The following is a 21,327-nucleotide window of genomic DNA, read 5'->3' as shown; positions in this document are numbered from 1 at the left end:
AAAAAAGTTAAAATGTTGAGAAAAAAGTCAAAATATTCAGAAAAGTCAAAATGTCGAGAAAAAAGTCAAAATGTCCAGAAAAAAGTTAAAATGCAGAGAAAAAAGTCAAAATGTCGAGAAAAAAGTCGAAATGTCGAGAAAAAAGTCAAAAAGTCGAGAAAAAAGTCAAAATATCCAGAAAAAAGTCGAAATGTCGAGAGAAAAGTCAAAATGTTGAGAAAAAAGTCAGAATTGTGAGAAAAAAGTTAAAATGTCGAGAAAAAAGTCAAAATATCCAGAAAAAAGTCAAAATGTCCAGAAATAAGTCAAAATGTCCAGAAAAAAGTCAAAATGTCCAGAAAAGTCAGAATTGCGAGAAAAAAGTCAAAATGTCGAGAAAAAAGTTGAAATGTCGAGATTAATGTTGAAGTACAATCTCGAGAAAAAAGTAAAAATATCAAGATTAAAAAAGGAAGAAAAAAAAGAAAAAAAGAAAAAAGAAAAAAAGGAAAAAAAGAGAAAAAAGGAAGAAAAAGGTCAAAAAATTTTGAAAAAGCTCCAGGAGCCACTAGGGCGGCGCTAAAGAGCCGCATGCGGCTCTAGAGCCACGGGTTGCCGACCCCCGCTTTAGAGGGTCAGGGGTTCGATTCTGGGCCTCCACGGTCCACATGACGACGTCTCCACATGCAAGACACCGTTTACTTACAATAATGTTTATTTCTGTAAACACGGAGGTTACATTGGCAACAATAGAAACACCTTCACATTCTGCAAGATAAAATAGCTTAATAGATACAAAATTGAGGAAAGTACAGGTAGAGAAGGAATGGGGAAGGAAGAGGAGGGTAGGTCAAGTCCATCCGGGAGGAATAAGCTCAGCAAAGAGCGTCGTGTGTCCAGGAGGTGATCGGAAAAGTCTCAGTCCAACACTGATCCCAGTTCGGCTGGAAGACCCTCCGCCTGCCTCCACTTTGCGTTGCGTTGCTGGAACCATTTCTGTAGGAAAAAAGAGAGACAAGCACGCCCAGAGGAGCCGTTAAAAACAGGTGGCACGTTCTGCTCGGCAGCGAAACTCGAGAGCGCTGACGCCATTCTCCTCCTCGTCACAGAGAGAAATTTATGTCATGAATAGTCCTGAGAATTCACACACGTGCACTTAATGTGTTGCCGTGACATAAATCCAGGCTCCTCTAAACTCAGTCTGAAAACTGTAACAACTGGACAGAGACATTCAGTCAGGAGAACCATAACCCGCTCAGTGAATGAAGCGTGTCTTTGCTGTGGAAGATTTTTATTTAAAAGCAAAAGCTCCAAAGACGGCAACTTTAGAAAGTTAAAAAGCCTTGTTTCAAGAAATAATAAGACTGTTTTCAGATTATTTTGCTGGTTTTAAAAGTTCTAGTCAAGAAAATCTTTCTTACTTTTGTTGGCTAGATATTTTTGCTCATAATAAGACAAATTTGACTAGATTTAGGAATATTAGGCTTATTTCTAGCAGGGCTGTTTTTGCAGTTAAAGCATCAACCAAAACCTTTGAAATCCACAACAGTCATCCAGAGCTGAACAGAGAGCAGCACCCTGCTGTTATGAGGTTGAAAACAAGGTTAGAGCTTGCAGTCTGAAGTCTCTACTGTATTTAAACTGTATATTTTACTGTATATAATTGGTTATAGCCAGAGTTGGGTAGTAACGAGTTACATTTACTCCGTTACATTTACTTGAGTAAGTTTTGGGAGATTTTGTACTTTTAGGAGTAGTTTTGAATCACTATACTTTTTACTTTTACTTGAGTAGATTTGTGAAGAAGAAACTGTTCCTCTTACTCCGCTACATTAGGCTACGTTGAGCTGTTACTTTTCTTTTATCCCTTTTATCCACGTACGCGTCAATCTCATGACATCACTGGGTGATTCTTTGGGAAAAATGTTTGTTTTTGCATGTTTTGTCACATTTACACAGACTCAAACACACACAGAGTTTCTATGAGTTCATGTTTGTTCTAGTTCTGCCTGGTTAAAAAAGAAAAGTACAAAGGCTTGAAATTTTGTGCTACTTGTGCTTAATTTATTTTTTTATTCTGTTATTATTTTATTTATTTTATTATTTATTAAAGTACTTGAATTCACTTTATTATTATTATTATTTTAATTTAAGCAATTTTTTTAAATTCATTTTATTGATTTAATTTGCCTGAAGATGATTATTTTGTACTTTTGTCTGTTTGAATGGTTGTGTTAAAAAATAAATCAGACGTTACTCAACAGTTACTCAGTACTTGAGTAGTTTTTTCACCAAGTACTTTTTTACTTTTACTCAAGTCATTATTTGGATGACTACTTTTTACTTCTACTTGAGTCATATTATTCTGAAGTAACAGTACTTTTACTTGAGTACAATTTTTGGCTACTCTACCAGCTCTGCTTATAGCTCTCGGGGCAGAAAATCAGAAAGCAGAATCGTCATCAGCTGATTAGACCCTAAAGAAAACTGGTGCATCTCTGTCAGACAGCCCGTCCGTTGTGCATGTCGTGCCTTTACTCGGCCTTGACGTGTTGTGTGAAACACATGTTGGTGCGACCGCATATCGTCCTACGACACTTCTGAGAAGCTGTGACGGAGCCATAACAGCTCTGTGTTAAATTGAAAATCCGGAAAGCTGTGAAAATGTCTGTGAACTCGGCACGGAGGCCGAGATCAATCAGAGACGTCGCTGTTAGAAGTCCCGGTCCCTGAAGGGACGGAGTCACGAGCAGCCCATCGACGCCGCCGGCTCCACTGTTCGTGTCGGAAAGTCTTATTGAAACATATTTGGGCAGTAGCCGCTCAGCGATGGCCTGTTGCTTAGCAACATGGCGACCAAGTTGACCCGGTGTCTCCACTCCTGCAGCTGCAGCAACGACACAAACTCAGCAGACATTAACTGTGTTTCCATGCATCAATAACCCTTTTAAAACCCGAATATTGGCAATAACCCGAATTTGCATGGCCATGTAAACACCAATAACCCCTTTGAATAACTGGAATTTGCTCATACTGTATTCTGGTTTTTAAAAACCTGAATATGAGCCCTGGGTTACTCCTTTTAAAAATAGACCCAATATTGGGTCATGTAAACGCCAAACGGAATATCCCCATCAAACGGAACATGAATTTGTTTTCTGCGCATGTTCTGTTCACAAGGAATCTTGGGCCCATTTACACATAGCCGGGTATTTACAAAAACGGATATTTCCCCCTCTACGTTTTGAAAAATTCCATCGTTTACACAAGATCGTTTTCAAAATCTCTTTGTTTACACGAACCGGCATAAATACGCTGTTAAGGTGCTATGAGCAGCCAAACCTGCAGGGGGCAGTGTAACGAGAAGATAAAGTCATGCTAGCCAATCAGAGTCCTAGAAAAAAACATCAACAAATGACACGTGTGAAGCCTGAATAATATGGTTCTGCGTTAAATCGACGGCGTAGCCTACGTACGTACGCTGCGCGTCGCCGCGTAGCCGCGTAGCCTACGCCGTAGGCTCTGCGTTGGTGTAACGCGGAACCATAAATCAGCCTTGACTGCCAGTTACTTCCAAGAGAGTCTTTCGTTACTTTTAAGTGTGACGTTAGAATATAAAACAGGTAAAATACAAGAAAATATTGACGGTGGCCAAACAAATTGTAAACACGGGTCGCACACATGATGCTGGTGACATTTCTGTTGCATAATGTGACGTTCTGAAGCCTCCGTTTTCCTCTGTTTAGACGCAAACGTGAAAACAGAGTTTTTGAAAATCTCCACTTTGGCGTTTGGAGTTTTCAGAAATGATCGTTTTTGGTGACTTTGAGCTCCGTTTTCGTGTAAACGAACGGCCAAAACGCATGAAAACACCACCATTTTTGCTCCGTGTAAACGGGGCCTTGGTCTTTTGAGTCCAGGAAGTTCTTATAAACACGGAGAAACGCAAGACCACGCCACACTTTTGGAGTGAGGAGGAGACTAATCACTTCATAAATGTAATGAAGAATATGAACATTTTGGCATTTGTAGACGGTAGAAAGTACCGGGATAGCCAGATTTACAAGAAGGTGAGAGAAAAGTTGCGCGAAGCAGCATTTGTTTTGAATTTGGATACAGGAAGAAGAAGTGGAAATGACGGGAATTGCGTCATGATGTTCTCCGCGTGTCGCTGGTTTGATCCAGATATCCTAAATGATTAATTACCATGTATACAGAATATTCCCAATGTTTCAGTAACCGGAATATTAGCAATAACCCGAATTTTGACTGCATGTAACGTAGTCAGTGAGGGCTTGTTGCTGAGCTGATCCTGCACCTCCGTGGGACCAGAGCAGAACTGGAGAGGAGGTTTAATAACAACGGGATCTCCAGTTCCTACTTCATACTCCGACATCTGTTTAAACGTGGTTTGTGATTAAGGGGAGGCGACATTCCCGCCACATTCACATTTCTCTGGCAGTTATACATGTGATTGCGTTTATTGAGCGCTGACTCTGAGCCAAACTTGATTCACGGGGACCACGAAAACTAATGTTTTCCATTTCAGCGAAACCCAGGCGCGGAGCGGCCGTGCAGCGTCTCTGAAAGCGGCTCGCTGTGCGAGCTCCGTGCCCTCTCGCCGCTCAGCCGGCATCTGAACTCAAACTGTGGTTCCCGTTGTCAAGGGATTCACAACAGCATGACGCAACCTTGATCACGTCAGAGGGGAGAGGGAGGGACCAGGTCCGTCCGCCGCGCGCCAGGCCGGGCCGGAGGGACGGTTTCTACATTCTGCAATGAAAACACACAACGATTCTGGTCTGCAGCCGTCTGGGATTCCACTTAAATCAGTTCAGGAACCAGTGTCTCTCCCTCTGTAGCTCAACACGCTGCACTCTGACTTTTTTCTTCATCTACAGACCAAGTTCAACGCACACAAAAGAACTTTGAATGACGCATAAAAGCGCAACTCGGAAGCTATTTTCGAACAATGTGATTTGATTAATAATCCTGCTGGCCCATGCAATCTCCCTTGTGACATTTTTTCCTGTTGAATCACACTGGGTTACATAAGGATGTCATTGTGACATGACTTTGTGGCCGCAGCATGACGAATAAAACAAAAAAACGGTAAATGGCAGGAACTCAAACATGCAGCACAAAGGCCAGAGCGTGTTTTTAATGTTATTAATGTGAAGGAGGGAGCGGCAGGCGGGTTGGGTTCCTTCGTTAAACCTTCTCCAGTATGTGCTTTGTTAAAAAACACAAAAACTTTCCGGTTGGAGTTAAGTTGGGCCTAGTGATGGGCGGCCAGACCTTTAGCTCAGCCTGCCTGAACCAGTTACTCCCACCTTTGTGTACTGGAAACCGGACCACGGTGATCTAATATTAATGACGTCACGGCACTGAAACCCTGGCAATAGTAACTTGAAGTTGGACGAATGAATGGTCAGTATCTTTCTATAAATGGGATCTTTGCATTTCAAATGACTCACACGTCCTTATAAAAGCAGCTGCTGTTTGAGTGAAACATGAGACATAATACACTCAGTTTGCTTCAAAACTGAAAATATCATTAAGCAAACATATAAGTAAAGAGTATTTTTTATTTTTTTCTCTGCTGCATATTTTAAACTGCATTTAAACTTTCTAGATCAGGGGTCGGCTCTAGAGCCGCATGCGGCTCTTTAGCGCCGCCCTAGTGGCTCCTGGAGCTTTTTCAAAAATGTTTGACCTTTTTTTTCCTTTTTAGTCTCTTTTTTTTCTTCTTTTTTTCCTTTTTCTTCTTTTTTTCCTTTTTTTCTCTTTTTTTCTTCTTTTTTCCTTTCCTTTTTAATCGCGACATTTCGACTTTTTTCTCAAAATTTTGACTTTTTTCTCGACATTTCGACTTTTTTCTCGATATTTCAACTTTTTTCTCGACATTTCGACTTTTTTCTCTCAACATTTCGACTTTTTTCTCAGCATTTCGACTTTTTTCTCGAGATTGTACTTCAACATTAATCTCGACATTTTGACTTTTTTCTCGAAAAGTTCGACTTTTTTCTTGATATTTCGACTTTTTTCTCGACATTTCGACTTCTTTCTCGACATTTTGACTTTTTTCTCGAAGTGCATAATGAAAAAAATAATCTTCCCCCAGTTATAACTAATATAGAAACATGCAGCATGTGTTGCCTTCATTCTAAGGCTTATTTTTTGCGGCTCCAGACATTTGTATTTTGTGTTTTTGGTCCAATATGGCTCTAAAACATTTTGGGTTGCCGACCCCTGGTCTAGATCCTACGTACTCAACCTTGGACCTTTACAATGAGGTAAAAGGGACTAAATTACCAGGTAGAACGTTACATCCCTGAAAACCATCAACTGGACCCAAACAGTCAGATAAAAGTGAGAGGGACATGCAGTTAAAAATGTTGGTATCCAGATGTGTTTTGGATTTTTCCCCCGTCTCAACTGAAACTCTGGAGTCCATCAACATGGCGTTGTCGATCTTCTCTCTTTAGTCCCATCTGGCCTCAACTACAGTAACTGTTTTTATTTAGCACCATGCAGCAGTCCTGCAGCGACACCAGACGCAGAACCTTTAAAACCCTTTAAAACCCTTTAAAACATGGGCTGACCTTTCTTAAGCTGCATATCCAGATGTCTGTTGGTAACGGGAACATCTGGGTTTCAATTTCGATACCCAAATAGTCTTCTTTTCCTCTCAATCAAAGCCGATAACATCTCCTACTGAAGCTCCGGGGGCCATAAAATTACATTCAGACCAGCTTTAGACTTTTTTATATTTTTAATTTAATTCAGCTGTGCATAACTTTTATTTAATTTTACCATGCTGGTAACTAAAGGCTGGCAACGCTGGCATATTATATCCCAGTTGTTGCGAATTCGCCTCAATGCTCTCCCTCTGCTTGACAACAAAAACAGTTTTCTTTGAAATATATATGTACATATAGCTGTAAATATATTTGGGCAGTAAAACCATCATCTGATATTTGTTTTTTTAGGTGGACATCTGGTTCTCAGTTTCCATACTCTCCTTTTTATTCCCTGACACAACCAAAGGTCACAAATATTCATTGTAATTGTCGGCCGATCTATTTAAAAGGGTATTCAGGCCAGTCCCAGACCTTCCGGCCCCTCTGGCCTCGTGTAACTACTTTATAATCGTTACCGCTGATGTACAGTCCTTGAAAACATCAGATGACTTTTCTACGGCTGGAGCCAAATATTTGGATATGCAGATGTTTGCTGGTGAGGAGAACATCTGGTTTCAGTTGTGAATATTGGATGGTATTGGATACTGAATAGTTGTATAATAGATGTTGGACGGTTCTAGATATTTGTTTTTGTTGTTTGGTTTTTTCAACCAAAGCTGCACATTTGCACTCTCCTAACAGGCTGGGGAGCCTATAAAATGGTATTTAAACCAGCCTGGAAGTGTTAACCCCATTCAGCCTCACTTACGTATGTATTTCAAAATCAGAACCATGTTACTCCAACACCGACAAGAGACGTTACATCTTTAAAGGCCCTGACACACCAAGCCGACTTTCGGCCGTCGGTGAGCGTCGGTGCGTCTGTCGGGCTAGTTCCCCCGTGTGTCCCGCACGTCGCCACAGGTCGGCCGCCCGTCAGAAGCTTTTCAGCCGATTTGACATGTCGAATCGCCGTCGGCGGTCGGTCAAACAGCTCACTCTGTGATTGGCTGTTCCCAGAATTTCCCAGAATGCTTTTCGTCTTCATTTTTAAAAAAAACATGGCGGACATTTCTTATTTTTTAGTGAATAAAATCAATATTTTGTGTTAGTTTCTGCATAAAAATGCGTTTTGATTACATTTCTAGCGAGAAATATATATTTTACCTTCATAATATTCACTCAGTGAATGTACATAATCACTCGCTTGCCCGTTGTTGCGAAGTCTTTTTCAAACCTCGCCAGAATAAAGGCTGATTTATGGTCCCGCGTTACACCAACGCAGAGCCTACGGCGTAGGTTACGCGGCGACGCAAGCTGTACGGCGTACCCTACGCCGTAGGCTCTGCGTCGATTTAACGCGGAACCATAAATCAGCTCTGGAGCCGGCAGGCAGGCAGAAATCCCGAAATTTTCAGAGCAAATTTCTTAACAGGCGTAGCTACAACTGTTAGATTTCATCTATTAAACCAACATTTATCTTCCTAAATGATTTATTTCAGCCAGTGGTAATTCTCGACAGAGCTGCAGGTTTCTCCCCGGGACGACGACAGGTTGACCTGGCGATCTGAGCTGCTGCTGCGCCCCGGACCGGCGGCTCTTCTCCGAAAACATTGCAGCAAATTGAAACGCAGACTGCGCAGAACGTACGTGCTAGTCAGCCGTTGGGTGTCGTCTTTGCGGTGTGTCTAGTGCTTCTTTTTGAGCCCGACACAAGCGACGCGAGGCGACACAGCAGTCGGCCGACAGCGGGCGACGTCGGGTTGGTGTGTCCTCGGCTTAAAAGCTTTAGAGCATCAGTGGTTTGATCTAAACACGACCAGTCAAAGGTTCACTTTCAAATAAATGGGAACGTGCGCCCCAACTCCACCAGGGGTGGGAACCCTGGTCCTCCAGGGCCAAACTCCTGCATGTTTTACATGTTTCCCTGCTTCTAGATCAGGTGTGTTGATGCAGGTAAACTACGGCCCCTGCTATAAGCATTAATCGTGAAGCTCTGGAGACTATTTAAAATGGTATTCTGGTCATCTCTAGACCTCACTTCCCATCTAGCCTCACTTAAATGCTTTTTTTTTCTCCTTCTCTGCCTTAAACTGTAAACAATATCAGTTGATTTTAAGAGCTGGTCCTGGCGTTTGTTTGGTGGACACCCAGTTTTCACTTTTTTTGTAGTCTCCTATCAAAACTGAAAATCAAAATTCAGGTCAACTCTAGACTTTTAAGGTCCATTCAGCGACACTTATTTTCCCTTTTAAGAGTCAGTAACAGCCAAAACTTCTGGAAGGATGTTATTAATTGTTTGTCAGAGATGTTTAATGCTAAAGTCCCCCTAAATGCCAAACTGTGTATGCTTGGAATAAACCCAAAGAACTTCCTACAAACTTCAAAGCAATATACAGTTCTGGACTTTGGACTTCTTCAGGCCGGGAGAATGTTGGAAGAATACGGATGCTCCTATTGAGAATGTTGATAAGGGAAAAGACTAACTGGAAAGACTAATGTACATTGCTAAAGGAAAACGAAAGGACTTTGTTGAACTTTGGGAACCATACATGAACATTATGACAGATGAAAGTTGGGATGGGCGGTAAAATGTATCACGATAATTTCTGGCATTTATCCCGATAACGATAAAAATGACGATAAAAAAATACCAATTCAACTCCACCTTTTTAACTATAAATCTATCTCACTCTCAGATCCGCCATGTTTGTTACACAAAAACGTCATCAACGGGAATTTATCCTTTTTCTTTCTTTCTTTCTTTCTTTCTTTCTTTCAGGCTCATTTCTTTCTTTCTTTCTTTCTTTCTTTCTTTCTTTCTTTCTTTCTTTCTTTCTTTCTTTCTTTCTTTCTTTCTTTCTTTCTTTCTTTCTTTCTTTCTGGCTCATTTCTTTCCTTCCTTCCTTAACGCAGAACCATAAATCAGCTTTCCACAAAAACATCATCAACGGGAATTTATCGTTTTTACCGTGAGATACAAATTCTTACCGTGGGGAATCTTTTTGACGGTTTATCGTGAACGGTAAAATATCACCCATTCTTAGATGAAAGTGCAAGATTTACCTGAAAATAACTTGTAAATATTGTGGAAAATATCTTTTTATTTATTTATTTTTTATTTATTTATTTCTGTTTAATTTATTTATTTCATTTTTCCTCCCTGATTGGTTAATTCAATATAATTATTCATATTTCAATTGAAAATGGTGCAAGCTAAGTGTATGTGTGTCTATGTATATGCGTAAATGTTGTAAGTTTAGTGTCTAATCGTGCCACACCGCATCCACACCTGCACAGGTGTAAACAGAAACCTGTGACTGCATCGTAGTGAAATGAGGCGCTCAGAGAGAAATGTGGAGGAACTGGTTTGGGAGGTTGAAGCAGGAAAACAGGAGGAAGCTGAAGTCTGACGTAAACCAGGGATAGTTTGCTCAAACATGCTCACCTGCCATCTGTCAACCTGGCCAGGTAGGACCAGAGGTGTCTACAGTATTCACATGCATTACTCAGGTAGAAGTATAGATACTAGAGTTTAAAAATACTCCTGTAGAAGTTGAAGTATCAACTCAAGTTTTTTACTCAAGTAAAAGTAAAAAAGTACTGGTTTCAAAACTGAAAGTATAAAAGTAAAAGTAATGTAAGGGGGAAAAAGCCATTAAGGACAAAAGCCATTGAAAATGAAGCATCTTAGTATAATGTAAATATATTAAAGAACCATATATGTGTACTATTGAGCATTAACATGTGTTTCAGAGAGCAGGAGATATGATGACTAGTTGCCTATAAGTATTGTAAGGGTGCAAAAAGTCAAACTTCATGTTCATGTTATCATTTATCCTAACCTTTATTGGAATGTACATCCAAGTTTAGTTGCAGGAATCTGAGGGAACGGATGTAAGAACAAAACTGGACAAGAACATCTGAAACAACCACAACCAAATTCACTCTATCCGGATGGAGCAATTTAACTGGATAGTTTTTTATTAAAGGCCGAAATGAAATAGAGTAACGAGGCTGTTTTTAAAATGTAAGGAGTAAAAAGTACAGATAATTGCGTGAAAATGTAAGGAGTAAAAGTAAAAAGTCGTCTGAAAAATAATGACTCCAGTGAAGTATAGATAACCAAAATTTATACTTAAGTAAGGTAACAAAGTATTTGTACTTCGTTACTTGACACCTCCAGGTAGGACCACGTAGACATTTGCCTACGAGACGAATCTGACGCAGCGTCAAGTCAAATGACCCTATTTACATATAAAACTTGACAAACCTACAGCTAAACAAATCTCCATGTTCCCATACTGAACAGGAACCCTTGTTGGCCATTTTTTGGCTTTGGAATTAAGACTTGTACGGTTTCAGAGTGTGTTTTGAGAGGATTTATCTGCCAGAGGTGCCTGCTTGGTCTCGTGTTGTTATCCGACCTCTGAAACTTCACATCTGGCTCCTGGCGTGACAGATGTTTGGACTTTACAGTAGTCCAGAGGAATTCCTCAGATAGAGGTGGTGGGAGTGTTTACACGCGGGGGAAATGGGCGATAAAGACCAAATACCTCAATAATAAAGTGACGTTTGCGGTTATTAAATGTCTATCAGGGCTAAACTGAAGCAGGAAAACACATTTCTAAGAGTGTACTGACTCATTATACACTGCAAAAACTCAAAATCTTACCAGGAAGATTTGTCTTATTTCTAGTTAAAATGTCTAATTTTTTGTCAAAATATCTCATTACACTTAAAACAAGAGTCATTACCAGAAAAATAGCTTGTTATTTGACAATTTCCACCTGTTTCAAGTAAATTTTCACTTGAAATAAGTAGAAAAATCTGCCAGTGGGACAAGATTTATCTTCTTATTACAAGCAAAAAAATCTTGCTCCACTGGCAGATTTTTCTACTTATTTTAAGTGAAAATCTACTTGAAACAGGTGGAAATTGTTGTTTTTTCCAGTGATAAGTCTTGTTTTAAGTGTAATGAGATTTCTTTGACTAAAAATTAGACATTTAACTAGAAATAAGACAAATATTCTTGTTAAGATTTTGAGTTTTTGCAGCGTAGGCTTAACATTTTGATGGTTGGGTAAGGTTTAACTTGCCCCATCACTATTACATGTAAATTAGTGTAAAATGCATCTCAGGTGATGCTTTTAAATACTTTGTTCCATGCCAAACATAAAATAAATAATCAATGAACCATACAATGGCTCAAGAATGCCACAAATGTTTTATATTTGTGCAGCTGAAATCAGAGAAAGATTCGTATTTTGCTTTACTTCTGACATGAAATGCAAATGATGAAGGGGAGACTCATTTTCCATACTGTAATCCATATTACTGACCGCATGATCTCTCAACAGAAACTCAGCACAGTCATGCACTTCCTGCATGACTGACAGCTCCTATTTAAAGTCCCTACAGCTCTCGCCCTCCCTGCTGCACGAATGAAAGCATGTTTGCTAGTTCAGTAAAGCAGGTGATCGGCTGCTGATGCCTCTGCTGGCTCAGATCCTGCAGGATCCTGCAGAATGGCGTGAGAAATCCTCAACAAACTCCTCTTTGAGCCCCGCACACACGAGGGCTTGTCTTTGCAGGAGAGCAGCAGATGAATGACTGTGTAGTATGAGGTTATTTTCTCCACAGTCATCTGACAGCCAGTCTGACAACACACTTACACTTGGAGCTGTATCACCTACTGTAGTTCCATTTACAGTCTTATCTTATCAGAGGGGGGGGCCTGGTTAATATGTTCTTTTGTTATCCTCTCAGATGCCATTAGTTTTCAGCAACTTGTGCTTTCTACTATTTTACCTTCTTTTCTCATCATTTTATTTCATTTTATTTGTTATTTACTGTTTAATTGTATCTTGCCGCTTTTAATGTTGATGTAAAGCACTTTGAATTACCTTGTGTTGAATTATGAATAAACTTGCCTTGCCTTAAACCACAATAATGACCAATTACAATGTAAATAGCTTTTAACTGACTGCTCTTTTTTATTCATTTATTTATTTTTAAAGGTTTAGTTCAGACCTGGAGGGCACTGCCGATAATCAGGCGCATGAAAACATATTAGGACGGAAAATGTTATAACACTGTTTCATTCCTTATAATCCTCATTTATTCATTCATATATGAGTAACATTAAACATAAACAGAGGGGGAAACTCTAATCAGAGGGGGTTATCCTGATTAATATGTTATTTTGTTATCCTCGGAGATGCTAAAACCCCAATAATCACCAAACACAATTTAAATACAGGACTGTCTCAGAAAATTAGAATATTGTGATAAAGTTCTTTATTTTCTGTAATGCAATTAAAAAAAACTGGATTCATTACAAATCAACTTAAATATTGCAAGCCTTTTATTATTTTAATATTGCTGATTATGGTTTACAGTTTAAGATTAAGACTCCCAGAATATTCTAATTTTTTGAGATAGGATATTTGGGTTTTCTTAAGCTGTAAGCCATGATCAGCAATATTAAAATAATAAAAGGCTTGCAATATTTCAGTGGATTTGTAATGAATCCAGAATGTATGACATTTTTGCATTACAGAAAATAAAAGGACTTTATCACAATATTTAAATTTTCTGAGACAGTCCTGTAGCTTTTGGCTGCTCTTTTTTATTTATTTCTTTATTTTTAAAAGTTTAGTTCAGACCTGGAGGGCACTGCTGATAATCCTGGCGCATGAAAACATATACATATATAAACATAGCCTATATAATCCTGGTTTATTCCCTCATATCTGAGTATAAACAGGGAACTCACCTGCGTCTGCTGCTCCGACAGCCCGCACTCCGCAGCGATCAGAATGAGCGTCATCCCGTCCGGGTGTTTGCTGACTCTGTTGAAATTATCCTCCAGCACTTTGATCTGATCCTCCGACAGTTTGAGCCCGTCTGTCGTCTGAGAAGCCATTATTATAATTATGATTATTCCTGTGATCGGGTCCTCTCTCCGTCCTGGTCCCGGGTCGCTCCTCTGTCTCTGCAGATCCTGATGTGCGCGCAGCTGGAGCGGAGTTGAGACTGGAGTTGACAGTTCTGCTGCGGCTGTTTGAGAGCGTGTGTGTGTGTGAGAGAGAGAGTGTGTGAGAGGGAGTGTGTGTGTGAGAGAGACTGTGCAGGATGTGTGTGTGTGCAGGCTTTACAACTGTCAACAGAGGCGCGTCATGAGGCCGGTCCTCCCACCAACACAGGGAGGAGCCGCAGCAACTACTGACTCTGTGTGAGTCATCTCTTTATCATCACTGCATCATTGGTTATTAATAGAAATTAACAATTAAATAGCTCAGATTTTGGTCAGAGACTGTATAAGAAGAACTGACCAACACCAGTTCAAATGGGTGGAGCCAGCAGGCGGGGCCACGCCCACCTTATTTAGTCACAGCTAGTTATTTCAGCTCATAGTCTTAAAGGTAAAAAAAAAAAATCAGGGGGGATGGTGGATTTTATCATATGGTGACAGATAATTTGTGCTGATTACAAATAATATGATATATTACAAATAATAGCAGTGACCAAAACACCTGCAGAAATACTGCAGGAATGACATAGCAGCAGTTAAATGCAGCCTTCTGTAAGCTTTAAATATCCACTGGGCTTACATCAAATACATCAAACACAACAATAAAAAACACTTTTCTGAACTTATCAATATGACTCTGTCCTTCACAGGATAAGTAAAATGGATCACTGCAAAAACTCAAAATCTTAACAAGAATATTTGTCTTATTTCTAGTTAAAATGTCTCATCTTAGTAAAAAAATCTCATTACACTTAAAACAAGACTCATCACTGGAAAAAACAACAATTTTCACCTGTTTCAAGTAGATTTTCACTTGAAATAAGTAGAAAAATCTGCCAGTGGAACAAGATTTTTTTGCTTGTAATGAGAAGATAAATCTTGTCCCACTGGCAGATTTTCCTACTTATTTCAAGTGAAAATTTACTTGAAACAGGTGAAAATTGTCAAATAAGTTATTTTTCTGGTGTTATTTTTCTGGTGATGACTCTAAATGTTGAAATAGCAGTAAAACCACATTCATTGATGAAATGACATAAGGGATGGAAAGGAGGGATGGCAGTTTTACAGGGGGGATGATTTGGACCGTTTTTATTTCAGGGGGGGATGCCGTCCTCCCTCATCCCCCTCAACTCCAGTACTGCTTAAAGGGACCTATTATGGCATCTAATATCTATTTTAAACAGGCCTTGAATGTCTTAAAAACAAGCTTTTGATTGTTTTTGCTAAATAAATTAGAAATTCAGCCTCTGAGCCATGTCTTTATCTTCCCATTCTCTAACCTCATTATCTATGCAGGATTCTGAGTGGGCGGGGCTATGATAATGAGGCTCTGTGCTGATTGGCTGCCTGAATGACGCGATACACCGCTACGAAAAAATGGCGGAAGCTCCGAGCGAGCGAGCGTCAGTGACAAAATCAATTCCATTGTTTTATTTTCTATTGGACTGTCCTAACTGGCCACAGCGCCGTTTTGAGCTGAACATTTGTCGGACGTCCTGCTTGTATTTTCTTTCCTGTCTCTCGCGTTGAAAGCCGGTTGAAAGCGCTGCAGGAAACAGTCACGGATGAGGAACGGCTGATCCAGTTAGTTGAAATGAGAAGTTATCTCTATGATTCCTCCTCATTTCACTACAAAAACCTCAATAAAGTGGCAGCTGCTGGAGGGAGATGGACAGAGAGCTGGAAGTTTCTGACCGTTATTTTTGTGTGTTTTGTCAGGATGCTGAGCAGACGTTAATTTACCGTTAGCTTCTGTTAATGTACTCTAGCTACTGTTAAACCGTTGAGATTGATGCAGAAATGTCTTCGACCACTAGGGGCAGCATCAAACTAATCATATTTACAGCATATTTTACAGGGTTGAGGTTAACACATTGACATAGGGATCATAATAATGTGAATGTCCCGGACGTACTTACGCCGATAAGAAAAGAGGGAAAATTGGGAGTACAGTCTTGTGATTTTCACTGAAAGAGATCGTGTAGAAGTCCAACACCTGCATGGTGTCGTCTACGGGTACCGAGCTGCTGGGAGTTTCTGTCCAGGCAGTTTAACAATGACTACGTTTACATGCAGTCAAAATTGGGGTTATTGCTAATATTGCGGTTACTGAAACATTGGGAATATTCTGTTTACATGGTAATTAATCATTCAGGATATCTGGATCAAACCAGCGACGCACGGAGAACGTCATGACGCAATTAGCGTCATTTCCGCTTCTTCTTCCTGTATCCAAATTCAAAACAAATGCTGCTTTGCGCAACTTTTCTCTCTCCTTCTTGTAAATCTTCTATCCCGGTACTTTCTACCGTCTACAAATGCAGAAATGTTCATATCCTTCATTACATTTATGAAGTGATTAGTCTCCTCCTGGTCTTGTTTTCTCTGTGTTTATAAGAACTTCCTGGACTCAAAAGACCAGGATTCCTTGTGAACAGAGCATGTGCAGAAAACAAATTCATGTTCCGTTTGATGGGGATATTCCGTTTGGCGTTTACATGACCAAATATCCGGGTTTTAAAAGGAGTAACCCAGGGGTCATATTCGGGTTTTTAAAAACCGGAATATGAGCAAATTCTGGTTATTCAAAGGGGTTATTGGTGTTTACATGGCTGTGTAACCGGGTTATTGCTAATATTCAGGTTTTAAAAGGGTTATTGATGCATGTAAACACAGTCATCGATTCCTGCCAGCTCTGGACGTGGCATAACCAGCCACAAGACCCCAATGTGCTCATGTGATCTCTGGGGATTTCCATCACTCCACTCCATCCAATACACTTCTCATCGTATCACCTGATGTTGGACTCAAATTTGATTTACTTATTAATATTTGAACTTGGAAAAAGCCTTTCATAACCAATGTCAAAGGGAATTCACGTGTTGCCAAATCTGGCAAATTCGGCAACACATGATTTAATCAAAGCTCATGACCTTTGGCCCAAATTTGCCCATAAGATCACTGACCCTTATTACTTATTAATTTTTCAGATTAGGTGCTAATGTGTCTGGTATCGTCACCCCCAGATCCACGTTCCACTTTTCTTAGTCTCCAATGTGGCGAGACCGACCCATCTAAGCTCAGACTTCCCTTTGTGCATCAATCAACTGAATTACCAGGCTGAAAATAGTGACCTTTACATATAACAAGCAGATTTGTTTATAATGAGCTGCATTCAGATAAAATATGTGATAAATTGAGGGAAAAGATTTGGGACAAAGGTCACGAGGAACTTACATGATTAGCAGAAATGAGAATATTATGCAATTATTATGTCATTCCTATCCAAATGATGCATAACCATTTTATTTAAGCCCCAATTGTTGAGCTAAAAGAATAAAGAATTACAGTTGTAAATCCTCACCTCCCTCTAAATCAATGCTTTCAAGTCCTTTTCTTTGTAGTGAAAGTGTTGAGTGATTGGAGGAAAGCTCCCACCCAGACTGTCTGATGTCACACGGGTTTTGTCTGCAGCGCTTCACCGTAACGAGGGAGTTCTGACACTGTTCACTTTGATCAGACTGAAAGATTGTTGTGTTTTAGCAGCGAGCTGAAACATCCACTCTCAGCTCGTTGAATATTACGTAATATAAACAGGGCTGTCGTCATTCTTCCATGTCCTCGCGTCCATGCTCAGTTTCTTGTGATGCCATCTTTGGATTTTGATAAAAGCCATAATTACGTGGTAGCCTCACTGAAACGCTTGATTTATGCAACTGCAAAGCCTGCAAAACAAAACGAGTAGGAACATATACAGCTTCAAGACTTGTATATCCTGAAAAATAGCTTTACTTTAGGTTTAAGTATCCAAGCAACGCCTAAACGGAGGTTTAGAGGTTATTTACACTTACCTAAAAGAAACTCTGGTAAATGTGAGATGTCTTTCCAGCAGGACCGCAGTGATGATTTTTTTTTTTAATTGTTGGAACATCACCTTTACAAATAAGAAATAAAAGTTCAGTCTAAAGCTGTTTCTTGTCTCCCAGAAGTTTGTGAAATTGACGTAAAACTTAATGCTGAAACACATGTGGGTTTAACTCTTTTATAAAATATCGTTTTGAGCACCTGCTAACAGTGGTTAGCAGGTTCAGTGGAAGCTAAGATATGGCAAGGTTACGAGTCACAGAACTTAACTGGAGTATCAATCATCACAGAAGTCTATGTAGCTAATCTGTGTGGTCAAGAAAATTGGAACTTTTTCAAATGCAGTCTCGCTCACTGCAAAAACTCAAAATCTTACCAGGAATATTTGTCTTATTTCTAGTTAAAATGTCTCATTTTTAGTCAAAAAATCTCATTACACTTAAAACAAGAGTCATCACCAGAAAAATAACTTGTTTGACCATTTTCACCTGTTTCAAGTAAATTTTCACTTGAAATAAGTAGAAAAATCTGCCAGTGGGACAAGATTTATCTTCTCATTACAAGCAAATAAATCTTGTTCCACTGGCAGATTTTTCTACTTATTTTAAGTGAAAATCTACTTGAAACAGGTGAAAATGGTTGTTTTTGAGTCTTGTCTTAAATGTAATGAGATTTTTTTTGACTAAAAATTAGACATTTTAACTAGAAATAAGACAAATATTCTTGTTAAGATTTTGAGTTTTTGCAGTGTATAATAACTAGTGAAATCGATCATGTTGTTCTGATTTGCATTTGTAGTTATTCTATATGTATTAAGTAATAGAATAATCAATACAAAGAGACACAGAGTAATTCCATAAATGTATTTAAAAAACAAACATTTACATTTTCCCTTGAAGCCGAGGTGTGGCGGCTGCCGTACCTTCATACCCAATTGACGCCCCTGCCTGCTAAGCCAGAAAAAGGACATTTGTGAGCGGTAGATATGATACAGCACATTTTAAGATAAATCACAAGGTGTTCTTATCCATTACTACTTGCTAGTTACCATGTACAAAAAAGTGCACTTGCATTTTGTCTGCAACAGGTACAGAATGATAAACGTTTCCTCCAATTTAGGGCGCGGTGTCCATGCATCGTGGGTCATCACATCTGCAGGGGTCCGATATTTCCTCATGAAGGAGACGTTGTTGGGCGTTAAACCTTGTTTCAACAGTTCCAGACCAAAATAAGCCAGACAAACATTCAAATGGACAGTCAGGACACGTTGGACACCAACAAGCCAGAATAAAATAAGTGGAAACTACAGCTGAACAGCTGTGAAGAAGATATTTGGAGATCTCGTCAGAATACCAGAACAACTCGCCAGCAGCTGTAATTGTACTGCATTTTAAATGATCTGAAAGCGTTTGTGTTAAAATTAGTTTAAAAATATTTTTTCATTCTTTGTGGCATCAAATTGTGTGTTCGATTTCAATGATATTTAGATAATTTTAGATATATTTATTTAGATGAATATTTAGATACAAGAAAATATTGACGGTGGTCAAACAAATTGTAAACACAGGTGTCACTCATGACGCTGGTGACGTTTCTGTTGCATAATGTGACGTTCTGAAGCCTAAATCTCCGTTTCTCTCCGTTTACAAGCAAACGTGAAGACGGAGATTTTCCAAATCTCCACTTTGGCCGGAGTTTTCAGAAATTATGGTTTTTGGAGACTTTGAGCTCCGTTTTCGTGTAAACGAACGGCCAAAACGCACGAAAACACCACCGTTTTTGCTACGTGTAAACGGGGCCTGAGATACAAGCCCACCAGCATGCCCCACGTCCAGAGGTGGGTAGTAACGAGTTACATTTACTCCGTTACATTTACTTGAGTAAGTTTTGGGAAATGTGGTACTTTTAGGAGTAGTTTTGAATCACTATACTTTTTACTTTTACTTGAGTAGATTTGTGAAGAAGAAACTGTTCCTCTTACTCCGCTACATTAGGCTACGTTGAGCTGTTACTTTTCTTTTATCCCTTTTATCCACGTACGCGCCAATCTCATGACATCACTGGGTGATTCTTTGGGAAAAATGTTTGTTTTTGCATGTTTTGTCACATTTACACAGACTCAAACACACACAGAGTTTCTATGAGTTCAAGTTTGTTCTAGTTCTGGTTAAAAAAGAAAAGTACAAAGGCTTGAAATTTTGTGCTACTTGTGCTTAATTTATTTTTTTATTCTATTATTATTTTATTTATTTTATTATTTATTAAAGTACTTGAATTTACTTTAAGATTATTTTAATTTAAGCTATTTTTTTATTTTTATTAATTTTAATTAATGTTATTATTTTATTGATTTAATTTGCCTGAATTTGATTATTTTGTACTTTTGTCTGTTTGAATGGTTGTGTTAATAAATCAGACGTTACTCAACAGTTACTCAGTACTTGAGTAGTTTTTTCACCAAGTACTTTTTTACTTTTACTCAAGTAATTATTTGGATGACTACTTTTTACTTCTACTTGAGTCATATTATTCTGAAGTAACAGTACTTTTACTTGAGTACAATTTTTGGCTACTCTACCCAGCTCTGCCCGCGTCTGCCCATTTGGAAACCCTCAAAACCCCTAAGGAGGCGTTCTGGAGGCTTCGTAATCAGATGCCCAAACCAGTGGCTCCTGTCACTGTGAAGGAGCAGCAACTCCAGCTCCTTCTGAATGGTGGAGCTTGCAGAACAGAAGCATCCAGCCACCTTACGAGGGAAACTAATTTCAACTGCTTGTGTCCGCAATCTTATTCTTTCTACCAACAGTTCATGACCAAAGGTGATGGCGGGAATGTAAACTGAGCTTTTCCCTTTGGCTCAACTCTCTCCATCACGTTCTGCATTTCTGCAGAGGACGGTCTTTCTTTTTCTTTATCTCGGCTTGTACACACTTTTTACAAAATAAGATGAAAAGGTAATTAAAAAAAAACATTTCCCTTGCCGAAAAGGTGTAGCTGAAGCCATAGCTTATAGTACCGACCCTTTTTTTCTTATGATCAGCTTAAATATGAGACATTAGCTTTACTCCGTTGAAACAATTCTATTCTAGAATGTTCCCGATCGTATACTCTATATTCATAGTGTTTTATATTTATTTACAGTATTTTCTTTAAACATTTCCTTAAACTTGAAGATAGAACTACACATTTTTAGGTTGTTATTACAACTATTCCAAATTTCTCTAGCCTTAATTGATGTCCATCTCTTTTTAATATTAGTTCTTACTGTCGTCGTCTCAAACATGAGTTTCCTCCTCAGGTCATAACGGTTTCTTTTATCTGCAACAAATCCTGAATATAGTTTGGAAGCAGTTTCTGCTGGGCTTTAAAGGCAAATAAAACAGTTTTCTGCTCTGCTATATCATGGAATTTTAAGTTATATATTTAATAAAGAGATTATTTGATGGTTTATAATAGTCAGATCTGTTAATTATCCTTAACGCTCTTTTCTGTAACAGGAAAATAGGGTTTGTATTTGTTTTATAGGTGTTACCCCATAACTCCATACAATAAGTCATGTATGGAACTATGAGTGAGTTATACATCAAAAACTGTGCTCTTTGACGGAAAAAAATAATTTGTTTTATTTTATTTGTTTTAGTCTGACCCGGGCGTGGGGTACCAGGGTACCAGGGTCCCACCGTGGAGCCAGTCCCGGCCTTTCCACACCCGGTATCACAGCCTATCCACACAGAGCAGATACGTAGCTGTGAGGTTACGAGTTCC

At 39.2% G+C, this 21,327-nt stretch overlaps 1 protein-coding gene across 1 annotated transcript; it reads right to left on the bottom strand.

The window, feature by feature from the left end:
* Nucleotides 1-676: 676 nt before the first annotated feature.
* hopx (HOP homeobox) lies at nt 677-13,798 on the bottom strand. Its single transcript, XM_061726118.1, has 2 exons — nt 13,441-13,798; nt 677-975 (listed from the first exon to the last, which is right to left on the bottom strand). The coding sequence occupies exons 1-2, from the start codon at nt 13,588-13,590 to the stop codon at nt 898-900; spliced, it is 228 nt and encodes a 75-aa protein (XP_061582102.1). The 5' UTR covers nt 13,591-13,798; the 3' UTR covers nt 677-897.
* Nucleotides 13,799-21,327: the final 7,529 nt, after the last annotated feature.

This window comes from Cololabis saira, chromosome 7, assembly GCF_033807715.1.
Source record: "Cololabis saira isolate AMF1-May2022 chromosome 7, fColSai1.1, whole genome shotgun sequence".
NCBI lineage: Eukaryota > Metazoa > Chordata > Actinopteri > Beloniformes > Belonidae > Cololabis > Cololabis saira.
The sequence above is the reverse complement of the archived record's forward strand: the minus strand, read 5'-3'. Positions and strand labels throughout refer to the sequence as shown.

Bases quoted from the DNA above. Each gene is read 5' to 3' on its own strand.
- hopx (XM_061726118.1), bottom strand. From the start codon at position 13,590: ATGGCTTCTCAGACGACAGACGGGCTCAAACTGTCGGAGGATCAGATC. The intron at 976-13,440 runs GTGAGTTCCCTG...TTTTTCCTACAG, and splicing joins TGTCGGAGCAGCAGACGCAG to AAATGGTTCCAGCAACGCAA.